This window comes from Armigeres subalbatus, chromosome 3 (genome assembly GCF_024139115.2).
Source record: "Armigeres subalbatus isolate Guangzhou_Male chromosome 3, GZ_Asu_2, whole genome shotgun sequence".
Taxonomy (NCBI): domain Eukaryota; kingdom Metazoa; phylum Arthropoda; class Insecta; order Diptera; family Culicidae; genus Armigeres; species Armigeres subalbatus.
In genome coordinates, this window is record NC_085141.1 from 215,908,746 (window position 1) to 215,929,367 (window position 20,622).

The 20,622-nt window shown below is 39.1% G+C and overlaps 2 protein-coding genes and 1 long non-coding RNA gene across 4 annotated transcripts; 2 read left to right on the top strand and 1 right to left on the bottom strand.

Moving 5' to 3' along the window:
* Window positions 1–706: 706 nt before the first annotated feature.
* Window positions 707–2,900, bottom strand: LOC134219611 (uncharacterized). Its single transcript, XR_009981618.1, has 3 exons — window positions 2,649–2,900; window positions 2,476–2,584; window positions 707–2,404 (listed from the first exon to the last, which is right to left on the bottom strand). It is a non-coding gene; the product is annotated as an uncharacterized LOC134219611 (long non-coding RNA).
* An 88-nt stretch (window positions 2,901–2,988) lies between these two features.
* On the top strand, window positions 2,989–20,302 carry LOC134219610 (uncharacterized). Of its 2 annotated transcripts, none has more exons than XM_062698396.1 (3): window positions 2,989–3,309; window positions 3,378–3,501; window positions 15,768–16,259. In XM_062698396.1, the coding sequence occupies exons 1-3, from the start codon at window positions 3,222–3,224 to the stop codon at window positions 15,892–15,894; spliced, it is 339 nt and encodes a 112-aa protein (XP_062554380.1). In that variant the 5' UTR covers window positions 2,989–3,221; the 3' UTR covers window positions 15,895–16,259. The 2 variants fall into 2 exon arrangements, with proteins under 2 accessions (XP_062554380.1, XP_062554381.1); XM_062698397.1 differs by lacking the exon at window positions 15,768–16,259 and adding an exon at window positions 20,036–20,302 and having other exon boundaries at window positions 2,992–3,309.
* On the top strand, window positions 16,601–17,255 carry LOC134219609 (uncharacterized). Its single transcript, XM_062698395.1, has 3 exons — window positions 16,601–16,796; window positions 16,855–16,978; window positions 17,039–17,255. The coding sequence occupies exons 1-3, from the start codon at window positions 16,706–16,708 to the stop codon at window positions 17,160–17,162; spliced, it is 339 nt and encodes a 112-aa protein (XP_062554379.1). The 5' UTR covers window positions 16,601–16,705; the 3' UTR covers window positions 17,163–17,255.
* Window positions 20,303–20,622: the final 320 nt, after the last annotated feature.

Genomic DNA, 20,622 nt, shown 5'->3' on the forward strand with positions numbered 1-20,622 from the left:
TTACTGTCCCTCATCGATTTGCTTCTAGATCCGTCGATAGATTGCTTAGAAATCCTACGACGATGTTCTTCTACATCCCTGAAACATTTGCTACGAAAACCCTGAACATTCACGTTGGAATTCCTGGAGGATTTCAGACGGAATCTCTGGAACATTTCCGTTGGAGCTCCTGGAACATTTCCATCGGAATTCCTGGAATATTCGCGTCGGAATTCCTGGAGAACTCTAATCAGAATCTCATTGGGATCCCTGAAACGTTTGAATATGACAGCGATCCGCCACAGTGTGCGGGACCAAGCCGAGCGCTACAACACTTAGTCGCTATAGCTATCAATTTGAGTCGTTGTAGTAATCATCGGCTGGTAAACAAATGCTCTTCGACACTGTGGGCTACAACTGAAAAAACATGCCTCCTGAGCCGACGTTCTGATATTCATCACATTACCACTAAGATAGAATGAGGTTTTAAATTGTTTGAGAATTTTTTAAAAGAAGCTCAAAATAGAGAAAATAGATGAAGGGGCTATAGCCCCCCCTGGGCATCGGGGCTAGTTACGCCAATGTCAGTGACTGAGTAAAATTGTATTGCCCTCTCTTTTCTTCCTACGAAAATTTTAACCCATTTCCGTCCCAAGCAGGACTACTCAAAACTATGAATAGTCCTGCTTTTGATGGAAATTGAGTAAAATTTCCATGGGAAGAAAAACGACGGCAATACAATTTTACTCAGTCACTGAGTAGATGAAAATTTGGGTGCAAAAAGGCAATTTGCACAGCAAGGTGGATCCTGCGTGATTGGCGACGTGCAGCCGTGGACCGTGCTGAATGGAGAAGACTTTGATGCATTGCACAGGCCTTTCTGGCCAAAAAAGTGTGGTCGTTCGGGAAGTCGGAAAATAAATTTCCGTCGAACATAATATGGTCGATTTGGTTTTCTGTTGCATGTGTAAGGTAATCTCCATGTAGCCTTGTGGATATTCTTGCGTGGGCAGAAAGTGCTTCGGACTACGATTCCGCGAGAGGCTACAACGTTTATCCATCGTTGGCCGTTGCTATTCGATACGGTATGCAGACTATCCGGTCCGATCACCGGTCTGTACATTTCCTCCCTTATCGTTTATGTCACCGATGACGATCATGATATCCTGTGCATAAAACACTTTTTTCTCTTCGTCGGGTCGCCCTTCGTGTGAGTAGTGCACGTTGATGATACTATAGTTGAAGAAACGGTATTTTTCCTCAGCTTGCACATCCTTGCCCTAATTGGTTGCCACGCGCATTACGCGCATCTTACACAACACTATTAAGCCGACTCCCAGCTTGTTGGTGGTTCCACAGTTTTGGTAGAAGATGTCCGCTTTTCCACATTTTCTGCCCAGTGCAGCAGCGCCTCGTAATTCATCGTCAATTATCCTGTCGCAGCCTTCGAAACCTAGTGACTTGCAATTCCATGATCCAAGCTTCCAATTGTAGTGTTTTATTCGTCGCCTATGTAGTTGCTGATTGTATCGAATCATATTAAATATCTCTTACATATGTCGTTCGTAATTATTCGTTTCACTTGGTTTATTATTGCGCCTGTGTAAACCTCTGCCGTTGTCCTCTTTTTAGTTCCGAGGGTCTTTTTAGTGTCCCATCCAACACTAGGACTTGGGCTAGTGCGCTTTGACCGGGGCACGATCGCTTTGGTGTAGGCTGCTTGCGGATACATTCAGCTTTTTATAGAAGTTTAACAGAGAACCGAGCCCACTGTCAAACTCCCTCATGTCCTAGGCAAGCCCCTTACAGTGGCCTGGGGAGGGGTCGTCAAGCCATTGGACATAGTTTTTTTTTTGTGTGTCTTTATTAAGGAGATTTTCAGTCCTAGGCTGGCTCGTCTCTGGCATTGGACATAGTCCTTACAGCCCCTGCTAGTGAGTTAAAGCTAAATCTCATATTTTGATTGGTATGCATCAGTTAGAAAAAATATAATAAATAATTCTCGTAAATAATTATTTTTTTTTCAATTTACAATTTCAATCCGAACTTTTTATGTATATTCTTGGGCTTTAGCGACGCATCTTCTTCTTGTTTTTATTGGCCCCACTTAGAGTGACTTGGAGTTTAGTGACGCATTTAAAACATTTTTTTCCACTATAATTTCATCAAACCAGCTGTGATTTAACAAATATCAAGTTTCTCCAATAAAGAGTAAAAGTTTTTTTTTGTCTCGTTCTTATATTCTTTCTTTAGAAATGGTCGCAAAACTCGTTTTCATTCCTTGCGAGGCTATCTAATAAAAATATTGCGATTGCATCGCGTTGGCGCCTTCAGGCGCCAGTGTGGCCGTAAACAAATGAGATCACCAGTATTAGCAGTAAGTGAAGATGAACGCTGATCCCAAACAATCTTGCTGTCCTTTTTTCTGTGAAAAAACAAATACCTACGTGAATGTAAAGTTTGAAGATTTTACTGTAGAGAGTGATAGAGACTTACTGCTTCTTCTTACTCGGATAATACTGTCTTGTATACTGCTATCAAGCCCATTTTACCTTTCCGCCTTTCTCGTACACCGAAAAACTTTATGATCAGCTTGAAAACGTGCCTTAAAATATGCTTTCAAAATTAGCGAATACTTTGAAAAGTTATTTAAAAATACGCAAACTTACCCGATATTGGAACTCAGCCGCCAACAGCTTTTACTAGTTTTGTAGCTCAGTAAAACAAAATATTAGTGAAGCAAATTGAAGACTAATATGAACATTAAGCTGCTACATCTATTGATTACAGCGAAGGTGATATGTTTTCCAACCGTAAATTATTCAAACTGTAGATTCGGAACCAGTTATCACCAGAACACTGACACCCGCTTTGACCATGACAATGGAACTAATAGCTCGAGCACACATCTTCAAAGATTTTTTAACGTAGGTCGAATATATTCCAACCACATCGAACAGCGCTGTGTATATTTCATAAATCAAAAATACATCGATTGATAACCCCCTCAAGTAGAAAGCCGTCAACAAAATAATCTTTATTATTTATTCAGTTATGGTTGTAGAATGTACGAAGCCATCCACCAAAGCACAAAACAGAAACAAAACTGGACCAACGGCATCACGTGTAATTAAAAACATTGGTCGCAGCACAAATCAGTCAACAGTTTACCGTCCGCTCGACCAGCTGGTTATTTAGAATATTCAATAGCTGTGATACCGGCCGCGATCACGATCGACAGTATGAAATCTATTTGCCTAATTGTAATCGGGGGCTTCATTCTCAGTTGCCAAGGTTATACGGCGATTCTTCCCAACTCCGAATACAAAGGTAGGTTGTCCTTAGCTTGTAGTTAGTGAGTGGGTTGGAAGAAAGTGATGATTTATCCGTTGTTGCAGATTTCCCCGGTGAATGCTATGACGCTGAAACGAAAATTCATTTCAAACCCGGGGAAAAACGCCAACGACCCGGGTTGTGCGAAGAAATGACGTGTGGGACGGATTTCTCTATCAACTACTTCGGGTAAGTGCTTATTGTGATGCAAATTTACACACATCAGATCTAAACCATTCATCTAGATAACTACTGCTGGTGTGATTAGTGAGTGATTAGTGATTTGAATAACTAGTATCTGGGCAACATTTTTCTACGACTTAGTACATTGTTCGGTTTTAGATGACATGTGAAGCACCGCCAAGGCGCCAACCGATATAAGCGAAGGTGTTATCAAATTGGCATTGAACTCTTAGTGACATCAGGAAGCCTTGAGAATTTCAGTACCCGAGTAAAGTCTGAAAATCATAATGAGAGCATATAGAAAATATTTTCACATCAAATTGAAATCATAATTTGTTACAAATGTGAATCATTATGAATATGATTGATTACATAGGGGGAATGACGACTTTGGCAGGTTTTGCCTTTCTCGTATACTAAGTATACGTAAAGGCTATAATTTCACTCCAAAACCAAACTTTTGATAGAAGGCTCGGAGACCCATAGTGTTATATACCAATCAACTCAGCTCGACGAATTGAGGTGATGTCTGTTTGTGTGTATGTATGTATGTGTGTGTGTGTATGTATGTATGTGTGTGTGTGTATGTGTGTATGTGTACAAATTTTGTAGACACACTTTTTGGAACTTAGCATTACCCGATTTACTCGCAACAAGTTGCATTCGACGGGGAATGCGGTCCCATTGTTTGCTATTGAAAATTGGCCGGATCGGACATTGCATTTCGGAATTATTGAAAAATCATTGTTTTTTCCCAAGGGTCCCCCCTTGGAAAAAAAATTCAAAATCGAAAAATTTTTTTTTTTTTCAAGAATGGTGGAAATGCATAGTAATTAATGCAAAAACATACAAAATGATAGAAAATATGCGATCTATCCCCCTAAAGTGCTTTTTTGACCTTTCCTATGTAATTTTTTCAGTACATTTTACGATGCACGAGAAAGGCATCATCACCGCTAGGTGGATTAATCTGTGTTTTTTTATCTATTATTGTCAGGAGTTATTTTTATTGTCAGGGGTTTTTTTTATTTTATCAAATTTGGCCTAAACATTCTTTGCATATCAACGAATATTGTGGCCAAAATTCATAAAATTTGGTCGACAAAAACCCCCTGCCAATAATAGAACAAAACCTGCCAAAGCCGTCTTTTCCCCTATTTTGATCTTTTTTTTAATCTTTATTAAAGAGGTTTTTTAATCTACAGATTAAGTTCAACACCGCATATTTTGATCTCTTTTTTGCCTACAGATTTCTAGTTTACACGATCTGACATCAAACTGAATACTTATTTTGTTATCGGAACCAGTATCAAAATAAGTTTTTGATTTGTTCTCGTCGATAGCAGGAATAGCACAGAATAGTTTTCGATTTGATGTCCCAGTAAGATTTTTCTGCTATACGAATGACCAAGAAGATATCAAATCAAGACAAAATTTTCAAAACGACTTATCTGCTTTTGTAAACAAAGATTTGAACGACGATTTGACGAATCTGATAGCTCTCCCACGCAAACCAACACCACCAATAGGTAGGTGAATGTTTCCTCTACCTGTTGATGGTGTTGGTTTGCGTGGGAGAGCTATCAGATTCGTCAAATCGTCGTTTGAATCTTTGTTTAGAAAAGCAGATAAGTCGTTTTGAAAATTTAGTCTTGAAATTAAGTAATGATAATCGGCGATTTCACAACATCAAAACAAGTTATCGATTTGCTCTCAAGCTTTGCTCGGGTAGCCTATTATCATGTAAAGTGATTTTTTATTTACTTATTGGCGAATAGAATCAGTTGTACATACTCAGGGAATATTATAGGCTTATAAAGGTCAATGAGCCTTATTAATTTGTCGTCTGCTACTTTTTCGGTGTTGCCATGTGGCTTATTGTTTTGGTTTTCTCGTATATCGAGTATACGTAAAGGTTATACATACAGTGACCTGCATAATAAAAAGCCCACTTGCTTTTTTTCATACAAAATGGTCAACTTTGGAGATCTAGATCTTGATTGCGTGTGAACCAATTTTGCTGAAAATTTGACCAGAGCTCAGATATAACTTGGATTTTACCACACCTAAGTTTCGACCATATTGATTCATAGGGTAAAAAATTATCGCGGTAATACCAAAACGATTTTTTTTTGCCAAAAATTGGTTTTATAATATTTTGAAAATTACAACTCTCAGTGTACAAGTTTATTCCGCAACTTTTTTGTATTGCCAAAATACGCGTTTTTACTGAATAAGTCATCAGTTTACAACCGATAGAATTCAAGACATTTAAAAAATAAATTTTTCCCAAAAAATTCACTTTGGTATTACCGCATTAATTTTTTACCCTATGAATCAATATGGTCGAAACTCAGGTGTGGTAAAATTCAAGTTATATCTGAGCTCTGGTAAAAATTTCAGCAAAATTGGTTCACACGCAATCGAGATCTAGATCTCCAAAGTTGACCATTTTGTATGAAAAACGGCTAATGGGCTTTTTGTTATGCCGGTCACTGTATGAATTATGATCACTTCAAAACTGAACTTTTTTTAGAAGGATCATAGACCCATAGTGTTATATACCAATTGACTCAACTCGACGAATTGAAGTGATATCTGTTATGTGTGTATGTATATGTATGTATGTAGGGTATAATGGCCTATAGTGGACCCCTTCCCAATAGTGGAACCTTCAGCCATATTTGCATTATTACAGAAAAAAAACACTTTTCTATGAAATACCATCGAGAGAACCAACCTTACATTCTTATGATTTGATTACATGCATTGGAAAAGATATGGAAAGTAAAAATAGATGATTTTTAAAGTTTTGTAAAAAACAAACACGAGAGTATCCATTATAGGGATATTTTAGGGGTCCATAATAGGGAACAAGAACATTCCGAAACGGAACATGAAAATCAAATGAAGCGTCGAATATAGGGAAGAAAATTCCTATTATGGACCCCCAGGGGGTCTACTATAGGGCGAATTCAGTCATACTTTGAAATGTTACTTTCGACGAATAACGTCATGTATTCGAGTGTTTTATGTATGTATCGTGAAGGGAGGATGAATATCTTGATATTAGATATCACGCGAATTCAATAGGTTGAAAATTTCCACTCCTAATGGCAGGAAAAGCGAAATTTCGATACTTTTTGGCATTTTACCTTATTTGTACCAAATTTTGTAGGCACACCTTTTGGAACTCAGTATTATCCGAATTACTTGCAAACAGGTTCCATTCGATGGGAATTCTGTCACATTGTTTGGCTAGAGCGGACTATGGGATCAGCAGTTATGGCCAAAACACTTTTTTTTATGCGCAAAACACACTAAAAACACTCATTGATGTTTTTAGTTGTTTTTTTTTGCACTAGAAAGACATCAACACCGCTGGGTGGATAAATCAAGTTTTTTTTTCGTTAAAAAAACAGTAGTTTACCTATTTGTAAGTTGAGGTGTGCGCCGCCGCCGCCGGCTATTTTTGGCACGCCGCCGACATTTTTGCATCGGCGCGCTACTCAAATTTGTCTCGCCGCTGCAGCGTCACGCGCGCTAGTCTGAAATTATCCACGCCATTTCAAATGTGTAGAAATCCGCAATATTTTCTTTGAAAATTCCAAAGATTGAGTGGAATTTCCTTAACTTACACCCGGATCTCGCGAAAGTTCTGCGTCCGATTCGAAACACGTTTAATCACGCCCTGATTGATTCATGCTCCGTCCCCATTGATTGGTTTGCTTTCCGACCATACAAAACAGAACTAATCATCCAGATCTTGCGAAAATATTGCGTCCGGTACGAAACACGTTTAATCGTGCACTCGATTCAGTTGTTATTCCATAGAACTGCCGCTAACCGCAAGTCGAGCACATATGTATATGGACGCCATATACAGATGTGCTCGACTTGCGGTTAGCGGCAGAGAAGTTCCCGACTGTTATGAGCTGATAAATATAGAAATAGATACGTTTGCATACGTTTCGACAGTTTTCCCAATTTGAGGTTGAAATTTCGAAATGCTCTCCGTAAAAACTAAGAAGAACTTTGAATTCCGAAGAATTTCCCATTGAAATATTATTTTTGGACGAAGAAGCGTCATTTGGCTGCAGACCACAAAGCCTAAAGTTGTTTGACCGAATATGTTTCCTGACCACCTAGCTTAAAGTTATATGGCCGAAAATGTCATTTTAATGAAAGGGTCATATGCCCGAAAATGTCGTTTGGTCGAACAGTTCTTTCGGCTGAAAAAGTCGTTAAATCGCTCTTTTGGCCGTAAATGGTTTTTAGCGGAAATTGTCGTTTAGCAGAAAGGAACATATGGCCGGAATGAACGTTCAGTCGAAGGTGTCGTTCGGTTCCGTTTAGATAAATAGGTCAGGTCAGAAAATGCCGTTTGGCCGCAATGGTTGTTTGGTAGAAAGGATATTTTCGGCCCAAATGGCTCTTACTGACTAACTACCAAACGGCATTTTCGTAAAAATGATGTATTCGGTCAAATAACATTCTCGCCCAAACTACCATTTCGGCACAACAGCATTCCAGCCGTCAGAACAATTAACTTTTTCGGCCAAATTACCAGTTTGGCCGAATATCCTGTTCGGCTGGATGTCGCTTTCGGTTAAATGACATTTTCGACCTTTTCGGACAAATGTTCAATTTGTCCAAATTGAATTCAATATAACTTGATATTCATCAAAGTGACATTTGGACAGATGCTTTCCACCGATTGACTTTAAGCCAAACGACTAGAAAGTTTGGCCGAACAAGTAATTATGCTGAAAGCCGGCTAACGCAAAATGTCATTCAGCCGAAATGTGCATACAGCCGAAAACGTCGTTCGGCGGAACTTGCCATTTGGTTGAAAAAATCATTTTGCCAAATAGGTCATTTAACTGGAAATTCCGTTCGTCGAGATGGTCGATTGACAAAAGGCCATTTGGTCGAAAATGTCATTAAGTCAAGCGGGTCAACATTTTTGACCGTAGTACGCATTTAGCAGACGTAAAATGAATATTTAGAACAATTTTTCGTGAAAATTCTGAAGAGTTTCTCATGAAAATTCTTAAGAATTTTTGGCGGCAATTCCAAACAATTTTTCTTGGGAATTCCAAAAAAAATTAAGACAAAGTTAAGCAATACAAACGCCGGCCGTATTCGAAAGCAAATCAAATTAATTTGTAGGAAAATGTTGACGTGGTACTCTCATCGAAGGAAGCCAATGTGTCTTTTTTTTACCAGTGCTATTATTTCGAAGGCTCAATCGTGTGTGGCACTTTGCGGAACTGCAATTCTTAAGTATGATATTTTATAAGTTTATCCTCTTATCATTAACAGTTAGTAAGGAAAGAACATACACCATGATACTCGTGGTGACTGAAGGCTACCTACCAGGATATCTGGTTGGCTGCAGCGTCGATACACCAATGCCTGTCGTATTGTAGAGCTCCATAATCGTCGGTCTTGGGCGATGTTCCTCCAGTTTCCCCGAACGTGTAGGGTCCCCAGGTCCGATTCCACCGCATGCAGCCAGATTGTTCGTGACATTCCACGAAGTCGTCGGACACTATCTGGTTCTCTGTACAATATTGGTGATTCAAGGTTAGACATTACTTACAGTGACCGGCAGAATAAAAAGCCCACTCGCCGTTTTTCAAACAAAATGGTCAACTTTGGAGATCTAGATCTCGATTGCGTGTGAATCAATTTTGCTGAAAATTTGACCAGAGCTCAGATATAATTTGAATTTTACCACACTTGAGTTTCGACCATATTGATTCATAGGGTAAAAAATTATTGCGGTAATACCAAAATGAATTTTTTGGCAAAAATTCATTTTTTTACTATCTTGAATTCTATAGGTTGTAAACTCTTGACTTATTCAGCAAAAACGCGTATTTTGTCAATACAAAAAAGTTTGCGGAATATACTTGTACACTAGGAATTGTAGTTTTCAAGATATTATAAAATCAATTTTTTGCCAAAAAAATCGTTTTGGTATTACCGCGATAATTTTTTACCCTATGAATCAATATGGTCGAAACTTAGGTGTGGTAAAATTCAAGTTATATCTGAGCTCTGGTAAAATTTTCAGCAAAATTGGTTCACACGCAATCGAGATCTAAATATCAAAAGATTACCATTGTGTATGAAAAACGGCGAGTGGGCTTTTTATTATGCAGGTCACAGTAATTCAGGAACCATAGATGCCTGTTGCAATACAGGCGAGTCATACAGCGCAAGCGCCTTGAGAAGTTGCTTCTTCTTGAGGTATTTGCGGCGTCACAAGTTGTAGCGTAACTATCGGCGGCGATATCGACTGTGATCACCGAAATCACCGAAAAGCACGTGAAATCGTCTGTGAAGTGTTGCCATCTACCAGAGGATGATGTGTTGATTGGTCCGCATAGATCAGTTTTCGTCAGATCGAGAGCTTTTCCTTGATTTATTTGAATTTGACACATTTTAAAAAAATTTCCGAATAATTTGTTCTTTGTGCGCGACGTTAGTGTGCCGAATACTGAGCGAAACATAAAAACAAAGCAGATCCGTGATTTGAATCCGGATCTAAGTAACAACAACATATAACTGTAGGTGTGATGCGAGTTACGACAATCGATTAGCACTTTGACGGTGCCGTCCATCCCTCCTACGTGGATGAAAAATAGCAGCTGGTCCAATGATATTGATAATACTGCTGATATATTTAGAAAATAGAGGTAATAAACTATAGAGGACGATTGTCGCTGCGGTTCCCTTTGTAATCGTCCCCAAACATGTTGGGTACCTAACTGTCAAAACGTACTGATTTTTCCTTCGTTGACATTTAGTGCCCTATCCTCGCCAGCAAAAGATGTTTCGCCAGTGACGACAGCGACAGTCTTCCTCTATAGTTTATTACCTCTATTATTTAGAACAACTCATCCTGTTACTTTTCCAGCTTCAGGATGTCCGGAGAACATTGTCTTTCATGATGTTTGCATTTTCATAACTACTGCAGTGCTGGAGATTTGTATTAGAAATATCCTAGCAATTTGGCCCAATATTCTCAGAAAACTCACCCATAGTCCCTACTGTTAAAACCTTCCACAACATTTTGTTGAAAAAAATATTTATGAGCTTTGAGAAAATCAATTACTTCAAGTCGAGTCAAGTACGAGACACTGAAGACGACCTTACTGTTGAGTATATACTAGAGTGGGGCGTCATGGTCATTTTTTCAAATCAATGGTTTTTCGAAGCCATTCTGGGTCCTGAACAACTGTGCAGAATTTGGGACAGATTGGTTGCTTCCTCGCTTTCCGCATCGCGTTTGAAGTTTGTAAGGAAATTAGTATGAGAGAACGTATATTTTTGCATTTTTACTACTAGAGGTTTCAGTTCATCGTAAACCAAGTGGCACATTGCGTTAAAGTATAACCCGAAGGATGCCGAAAAACTTTGCTGAAGATAGCACGTTGCTGGAAGGTCCACGAAAAAAGTTTTAACGCTTCGAACATTGAGTGTTCAAACCATATGCAGAAAATCGTTTATTCTGCCAGCACTGCCGAACTACATAGACCAATAATTTGACTGAGTGTTATTTCAAAATAATTGATCCCTTAGGGCTTTAGAGCTAATGGGAGCTATCCGGAATTATTCCACAAAGAAAAAAATCCGACAAGAAGGAAGATGGGGTTTGCCCTTCGATAACCATAGGTTGTCCGGTAGTGCTGGCAAAAACATTGATTTCTTGCATATGGTTTAAACAATCAATTTTCGAAACGCAATAACATTTTTTGTGACAAGTGCTTCCACACCAAAAAAATCTGCATCTTTCTTAAGTAGGTGTCCAACTAACCATCCTTCCCCTTCCCCTTGCCACGCCCTTTAAAAGGAGTACGTTTACGCTTTCCAGTAATGACAATAATTTATTGGAGGTTTTTTTTTAACATTTTTTGTTTGTACAGCTTTTTATGTCGCATGTTAGCAAAATGAAGTGGCTAGACTGATGTTACATTTCTTTCTTTGTTTTATAATACCCAAAACGTGGTATATCGCCTTTTAAATTGAACATTGATTAAATATAAAATCTACTGCTTGTTTTCATTTACTCAATGTATAATATACGGCGCATGAAAAAACTACTCCCACGGTATAGGGAGACCGAAATCCGTACAGCACCGAAATCTGTCCACTTCCGGACATATCAATAACTTAGAGGGGGCTTGAGGGAATTCATTCTTAAATCATTTATCTTATCCTAATCTTCTACTTGACAGTAAGAATTCTGGCCATTGAAATGAAAAGTAGGCTCTGAAATTAAAATAACACAATTAAAAAACAAGTCGCCACCCAGCAAATGCGATGTTTCAAGTGCCATACATCTCTCTAATCCTGTAGAAAACAGTCGAAGCCTTTCATCAGAAAGTTTCCTAAGCTTAATTTTAGAGATCACAGTTCCTCAACACCGTTTACTGATGTGAATAATGTACTTTGAATGTTTCAAATGGAGATAATTGACTTCCAATGCACCAACGAGCTGAAATCTTAATTTCAAAAAGACACATATTTCCTAAGATATTTTCTCTCTCCAGAACCAGAAAAACATATCTGTATGAACAACACTTATCAAGAATGAGTAAAACAGTAAAAAGTATTTGTTGATCTTAATTTATCTGCTTGCGAAATTCGATAAACGCTTGTGAAATCAATATGCGTTGAGTAGGTATTTGAAAGGAGCCAACAATTCCATGTCCTGTTACGTAAAAAGAAAAAGAATTATTTATTATTTATTATTTATTCAGACTAAGGCCGAAGTGGCCTGTGCGGTATATAGGAGTCTTCTCCATTCGGCTCGGTCCATGGGTACACGTCGCTAACCACGCAGTCTACGGAGGGTCCGCAAGTCATCTTCCACCTGATCGATCCACCATGCCCGCTGCGCACCTCGCCTTCTTGTGCCCGTCGGATCGTTGTGAACCATTTTCACCGGGTTACTGTCCGACATTCTGGCTACGTGCCCGGCCCACCGCAGTCGTCCGATTTTCGCGCGGTGTGAACGATGGATGGTTCTCCCAACAGAGGATGCTACTCGTGGTTCATTCGCCTCCTCCACGTATCGTCCGCCATCTGCACCCCACCATAGATGGTACGCAACACTTTCCTTTCGAAAACTCCCAGTGCGCGTTGGTCCTCCACGAGCATCGTCCAGGTCTCATGTCCGCAGAGGACTACCGGTCTAATGAGCGTCTTGCGGAGTCCAAGTACGTACGATTTTCAGCCACTATGCGTCTCCGAATTTCCCTGCTGGTATCATTTTCGGCCGTCACCAGGGAGCCCAAGTACGCGAATTCTTCTACCACCTCGACTTCGTCACCACCGATGCAAACTCGCGGTGGGTGGCGCACATTCCCAAGTAACATTTCAAGTTTTATTCCGCTCTAAAAATGGTTTTCAAGATCAACTTCGCAGAAAAATAATAACAAAATGGATTGTTGATGAAAATTATGATGATGACAATAAAATAATATTTATTTTCAGGTTTATTTTTCGATTTAGTACCGTTGAAAAGAAGTGCGCGTCTGATTATATGGTCAAAGCTGGGTAAAAAATAAGATTGAACACCACGCGCCGACAATATAACGTAGTTCACAGAAATAAATCGAAAATATTTATTACCACACCAACTAGGATGTCCACTAAATCAATTAGTACCTTTGCCCAACTTATTAATAAATAAAACTATTCATCAGAAATAGTATGAAACGCGGTGAAAATGTCGTTAGATCATGAATTTCAGTAATATATTTCACTGACTGCGAAATGCTACTTCATTTTCAATATGGCCATCATGGAATTTGATCAGAAAATTTTCGCTTTTATTAAACACCGTCATAAACTCTTCGCAATGCAAACATTCTTATGGGGGTAATTCATTTGTCCCAATTTGAACAAAAATTGAAGCTTTATCCGAGAGTTGAGAATTAGATTTATTACGCTCTTTATCACAACCATAGATCTGTTCATATGGTCAATAGGTATTTGACGTTTGAAGCTTTTTTCAGCAGATTTATGAGAGGTTTATTGATAGCAATAAGAGCGCCAATAAAACTGAGCAATTAGCTTCGGGATTGCTGTCATAAGTCCGCAATAAGAATTAGATAAATCCAAGAAGCATGGAAATTGTCTTCTCTTGAACCTCTTCCTATCATGTACTTTGTCTTCGACGTGTTAATGACTAGTCCGATCCGCTTGGCTTCCCTCTTCAGTCTGATGTAGGCTTCCTCCATCTTCTCAAAGTTACGTGCCATAATATCTATATCGTCGCCGAAGCCAAATAGCTGGACAGACTTATTGAAAATTGTACCACTCGTGTTAATCCCTGCTCTTCGTATTGCCCCTTCCAAAGCGATGTTGAATAGTAGACACGAAAGACACCTTGCCGTAACACTCTGCGCGTTTCGAAGGGACTCGAGAATGCCCCTGAAACTCGAACTACGCATATCACCCGATCCATCGTCGCTTTGATCAACCGTGTCAGTTTATCCGGAAATCCGTATTCGTGCATTAGCTGCCATAGCTGGTCTCGATCGATTGTATCATATGCGGCTTTGAAGTCGATGAATAGATGATGTGTGGGCACGTTGTATTCGCGACATTTCGGCAGTAGGGACTCGGCAGGTATTTCTGTCCATCGTCGTAGGGGCTAAAACCAACGAAAGCAACGTACATTCGCTAGAACTCCACTATAGCAGAACGTTTCTCCTGAGCCTACGATTTGGTACGTATGAGTTTTACAAAAAAGCGTCTCTTTTATTGGTTTTCGAGACTATGACGAACAGACGAAAATACCTGCCGTGGCCCTACTTGGCGAATGGCGAACACCTGGTCTGTGGTGGAGCGTTCGCCCATAAAACCCGCCTGGTACTGCCCCACGAACTCGCTTACAATTGGTGCTAGTCGACGGCATAAAATTTGGGAGAGTACCTTGTAGGCGGCATTCAGCAATGTGATTGCGCGGTAGTTGCTACAATCCAGCTTATCGCCCTTTTTGTAGATGGGACACACGACACCTTCCATCCACTCCTGCGGCAAAACTTCCTCCTCCCAACCCTTGGTCATGAAAAATTAAAATTGCGCCTAGCTGCACCGAATCTGGAAATTGACTTTTTCAATGTTAGAATGAGGACGTTGTTACTGCTTTAGATGCAAAGGTTTGGGCCTTCGGAAGAACTCGAGGAGCATAGCAAATGTCAGATGACAATTCTAACCTCAACATAAATTTAGCGATCCAAAATTACTCTTTGGTGAAAAATTCGAGCAACATATTAGGTTTTGCCCGGCATTTGTATGGGGGCCCGCCACTGTGCGTCGTGAGGTGATTGATTTGATTTGAAAGCACGGGCTATTTGTATTATGGTATAAATTGACACTTTACGTCAACAATTGTTTCTTGTTTTATTGATTCCTTCACTTATTTGAAGACAACTTTCCCAAAAAAACATATTGCTGATGCCTCTAACTATTTGAAATATCGAAAGCAAAAAAAACGTGCTGCAGTGTGAACTAGTTGCAACACTTCTTGGATGATTTTGTATTCAAATTTTTAAATTCGTCGTAGTATATGCGTTTATTTAACAAGTGAAAGAATCTATTGAGCCCGTATAAACATAAACGGATAAGGTCAGTGGTCAAGTAGTTCTGATGACTATTTTCGTAATATAAAATTCACAGACCCATATGCAATCATACATGACGAGCTCGGTGGTCTAGTGGCTACCGCTTCTGCCTTATAAGCAGGAGGTCGTGGTTTCAATTCCAGGTTCGTCCCTTTCTTACTTTGTATTTCTATCTTAGTTCTTTCTGTGTTTCACGTTCTACCAAAACGATTCCTACTGTTATAACCTCCCACACAATCCCAAAACCTCCCGTGGCACCTATGAGAGGTCGTAGAGTTCTCTGCATATTTCTTAAGTAGGTGTCCAACTAACCATCCTTCCCCTTCCTCAGCATTCGCAAGGACGTGGCCAGGACAGATCTCGACTATTGGAGGGTGCATTGCTTCCATCTTAGTCCCAAAACAATATCTGTGGTAACGAATGAAAGTGATGCTACTCACATACAATAGTCTTGACTTGTACCACCTACGAATTTGTGCGAATTGCTCAATGCTAATGCTAATGCTAATACCCATATGCAATCATACATCCCCAAATTTATTGAATTTAAATGGATTGGCGTATGTCATGTAAAATAATACTCACAGCTTTATTTGTAAATAAAATGCTCACATATCGTTTTAGCTGCGTGTTGGTCATTGCAAACGATGATCCAGACTGCGAACCTGTCGAACGGGACGTCACTAAAGACTATCCACAATGCTGTTATAAGTACAAATGCGTACGTGATGGGATAGTGACTTATAGCTAATAAGTGTAATTAATTATAGTAACTAAAAGTTCAAATTTGTCTTAAACACATCTGCAAATAATATTGTTTTACTAATTTCTAAGTGTACAATAAATGTGTACGTCATCCAATCAACAATAATCATATCTAATTTTAATAAAATAAAACTAATATTGAAGTAGACATCACCCACTCCACTTCGAAAATCATTTTTGCCGTTGAAATATGTACACACTTACAAATTTAGAAAGTTTTGTTATTGTTAAGTTTCTACGCAACAATATGTTTTGATTGGCTTCCAATGAGTATCCAGAAAATGTTACGCACGAATGTTGTGTCCGAAATGGTGTTAAATCCGTAATAAAAAAAAATGACAAATTCCAGAAGTATGTGCAAATTTCTCTCCGGTGTATCCCATTAGCCAGTGAATCACCGCAAAACTGCGCTCATATGTGCGAATCTAGTTCTTCCGATTCTTCAAATAAATTTGTTAATTATCGAAACAAATACTCGGCGGCGACGAAGAATTCAGACGCCTGCATGACGCGCCAGACGTTCTAAAAACCCAATACATCTTCGACGAACATTAGAATTAGTTTGAGAAAAAAAAGATTCTATCTACAATATCAGCTGTTTACCGTTTGTTGGTACAAAGAACCTCCCATAGAACCTGATCGAGATATTTGCATATTGCTGTTTGTTATAAACAACACCTCTGACATTGCAACAAAATGACACAAAACCGGCTTTCGTCGTCAGTTTGCACTCAGTCCTAATCGAGCCTGCACGTGAGACAAGACGTGTTCTGCTGGGGATCGGAGATTAGAATACGATGAAGGCGTTTGCTGTGAGTTTCATCCTGTGCTCGTTGATCGCAGTAGCCCTTGCCGGTCAAGGCATCTTGCTGAATGCGACTCATCCAGGTTTGTTATAAAAGTAGATTCACTTATTGATAACCAATAATGCACAACTTATTTCTAGATCACCCGGGAAAATGCTATGATCCGACATCGAAATTGGTGTTCGATCCTGATGAGGAGAAATCTGTCCCTGAAGCGTGCGTTCAAGCTTATTGTTCCAAAGATTTGTCTTTGACATACACCAGGTGATATTTAATTGTCAGATACGAGTTTGTCCATTCAATAATTGTCATATGCACTTTCAGCTGTCTGCTTGCGGTGGTAGATGACCCTAACTGCACTAAGATCAAACAAGATTTGACCAAGAAATACCCAGAATGTTGCGTCAGATATAAATGCGTTCATGACGGTAAAGTGAGCTATCACTGATCTATCCATAATAAACAGGCATTTGTGTAATTTCTTTATTTAGTTATCATATCTTGATTGTTTGCAAATAAAATATGTGAATCACCAGTACCCAACTTACACTTTCGGTTGAGTCAAATGTCAACTGATTAAGATTCATACTGCATATACACCTATAGAGGAAAATTGCATTTAATTATTATTAATATGTTTATATATGTGGGCTTCGTATCCGCGTGGTTAATGTGGACAAAAATTTAATGTCAACATGCCACAAAGTGTAACATCCATCGTTATCAGTTTAAAATCTTCCTGAAATATTTTTTAAATTACTTTCGATATGGTAAATTGCAAAATTGAGGATGATAAAGGAAGTTTTAACGAACACACACTACCATTCGCCGAAATACCTTTCAAAACGTGAACTAACTGAAAGTGTTTTGTTTCTCAAATGTTCGAAATGTCCTTAAGTACGACGTTTAAATCTCAGATCCATATCAAGAAACGTGGATTATTTGGAAGGGAAGAGTTCAACTGTGTTTCGTTCGATTTGCCTTACATCGACTTCCAATCCTACTACGCTACATCCATACGAGCACCGTTTGCAGATCTCTAAAACATTCGCTACACGAAAGTGCTGGTTTTTCTGTACAAACCAGACATATTCAAGTCAGCCTTGCAGAGGTGCTTGGACGAGCGGACATTCCCAGATATATGGAAGAGAAAGTGTTTGGCCCTGTTACCGAAACCTGAAAAGTCACCACGAGATGCCACCGCGTACAGACCAATCTGTCTAATATACACTACAGGAAGGCTCGAAGCTCGAAGCTCGACATGAAGAATACGTTCATTCGTCTGTGCGTACCGGTAGGGTTGTATAAGACTATGGAAATCTACTTCCAGAATCGTGTAGTACTGATCTGCGAGACAGTGGAAGGCCTGGCAAGCACCTCCATTACGTCAGATACCCCGCCCTGGGTCCACTGATATGCAACGGGAGGTTACAGCTCCCGCCAGAAGTCAAGCTATTGGGTTTCACCGATGACGTAACGGAGACCTGTACGGAGAGTCCATCAAGTAGATCAAACTGACGGTAATCCGCCATTCGATCAGTCTGGTCCAGGAATGGTTGCGCAGCAAGAAGCTGCAGCTCGCGCATCATAAAATGGAGAAGATAGTTGTTAACAACCAGAGATCGCTGCAGAAGGCGTCAGAAGGTCATCATCTCCAAGAGATCTCTTAAACATTTTAAAAAACTGAGCTTCAAACTTCATGTTAACTACACCTGCAAGCGCGTGTCGGCGGCGATAGCGGCACTATCGAGAACGATGACGAACAGTTCTAGGAAGTGCTCCAGCAAGCGCAGGCTGCTGGCAAGCATGACGATGCGGAGGTCCAGCCTGGGTGTCGCCGTAGAGTGCTAACTATTTAATGCCAGAAATATGGAGAGTATTCATAGGCTGATGTGACTGAGAGTCATTAGAGTAGAGTGGGGCAAGAGTACGCACTTAGTTTTCAATCGATCATGTGGCCCATATGAAGCAAGCTTCTGCATATCAAATCTGTGTCGATGATTCATATACTCTTCCTTTATGTTACCCAGTGGAAAAAATATTGAAATTATTGAGATTCGTTTTAGTAGAACCCTTATTGCAAGACAGGTGAAAAACGCACTCTTACCCCACCGGTGCGGGTGGGGTAAGAGTACGCATTTATCCAATCATGTGCTTTGAGTATATATTAACACAAATAAGAGTTAATAACATTTAATTGATGTTTAATGAGCATATATTAGAGAATGTTTAAAGATTACGTCACTCTTAAAGGGAGAGGGGTCCTGAAAATGTGCACTTTCATTCGAAAAACCATTGTTTTTTTATATATACAAAAAACTACAGAGGTAAAAATATATATCAGGTTTCGCGTGGCGTATACAAAGGCATTTTCCTTAAAGAAAATAACGTAAAATTTGGCAATCTCATCACCACTCCCCCTATCTTACACTATTTGTATGAAACCTCTAAAAATTATATGAATCGTCACGCATCTCGCAACCCCTCCCAGCTAAACGTTGCGTAATTTATTAATGTTTCTATTGATTAAATGAAATTATCATTTAGATGAAATTGTGTTTTCGTACTATGTTCAGGTGTACAACAAGTCCTAATACAATTTCATTATTTCGCTTCAGTGCTTTGTTCGCTAAGTCCTTTCTAACACCGAATTACTTCAACTTATCCTAAAAACTTGTGATAATTTCGAATTCTGTCCCTTTTTCTTAGTTGTTGATCTTTACGCTTTGCAAGAAGTTTTATTACGGCCGGAGATACGGGTTTGACATCATAACTTGAAGATTCATATGCGTACTCTTGCCCCACCGATTCCTGCGTACTTTTACCCCACAGTTCCAAAAATGATTCAAGTAATGGTTTTGACTTCTTGGAAAACCAAACGGATTGGTGGTCTGTTCCATAAAGTACTCTATACAATAGGTTATCGAAATGGTATAATGTTCACTTGATTGAACGTATATATGGTAATGAAATACTAGTTGCGGAAACTCAATTATTTTTAGCAAAATGACCAAAAAGTTATCTAACTCCATATCTCCCTTGTTGTTTATTCAAATCGTTTACAATTACACATGATAATAGTTGGCCAGAATACCTGTCAAACTGATGCAGTGTTGCTAGTTTATCTTTTTTTATTACTTCAAAAAATCGAAAACGTACTCTTACCCCACGCGCACTTTTGCCCCACTCTACTCTACTTCAAATTATTTACATATTATTCGACAATTCGTCCTTACGAACAATCATTTTGTTAATATTATTTAGCACTGCATCTGACAGAAACTCTATAGTTATGGTCCAACATTCTTACTTTCGTTTCAGATGCGGAACAGTACATGTCATCAGTCCAGATTGTGTGGAGATTGAACAAGACTATTCCAAATCTTACCCGGAATGCTGTGAAAAGTACAAATGTGTTATTAATGGCGAAACCAATTATCTCTGAGAAACTCTGAAACTGGAACGGAGTCCGTACAAAATTAAAAATACTTTCAGCGATTTTGTTAATACTTATTCGATACTATTTTATGTGTGAAATGTGCTCTCAATGATGTTTTAATTTTAATTAACTACTTTAAGTAACTTTAACTAGTTCGACTCGCCAATCAAATTTATCGTAGTACATATCACATCCTACAAGGCCGTCTTTTTACGTGATGAACTTATTATTGTGCCTTGCAACAAAATGACAACTTTCGCGATCATTTTCCAAGGCTCTCATAGATGTGGAAAATTTATCCGCAGTACAAATAGCACGTGCTATCAAAGCCTTCATTGTTACAATCCACCACATATTGGCCGAATTTTCAAAAATATCAAAGTACCTTTATTCTGGCGGTATTTAAAATAAGCGGGGGAGTAGTTTTTTTATAAACAGGATAAACAAATAGAAAATCACGGAAATAAAG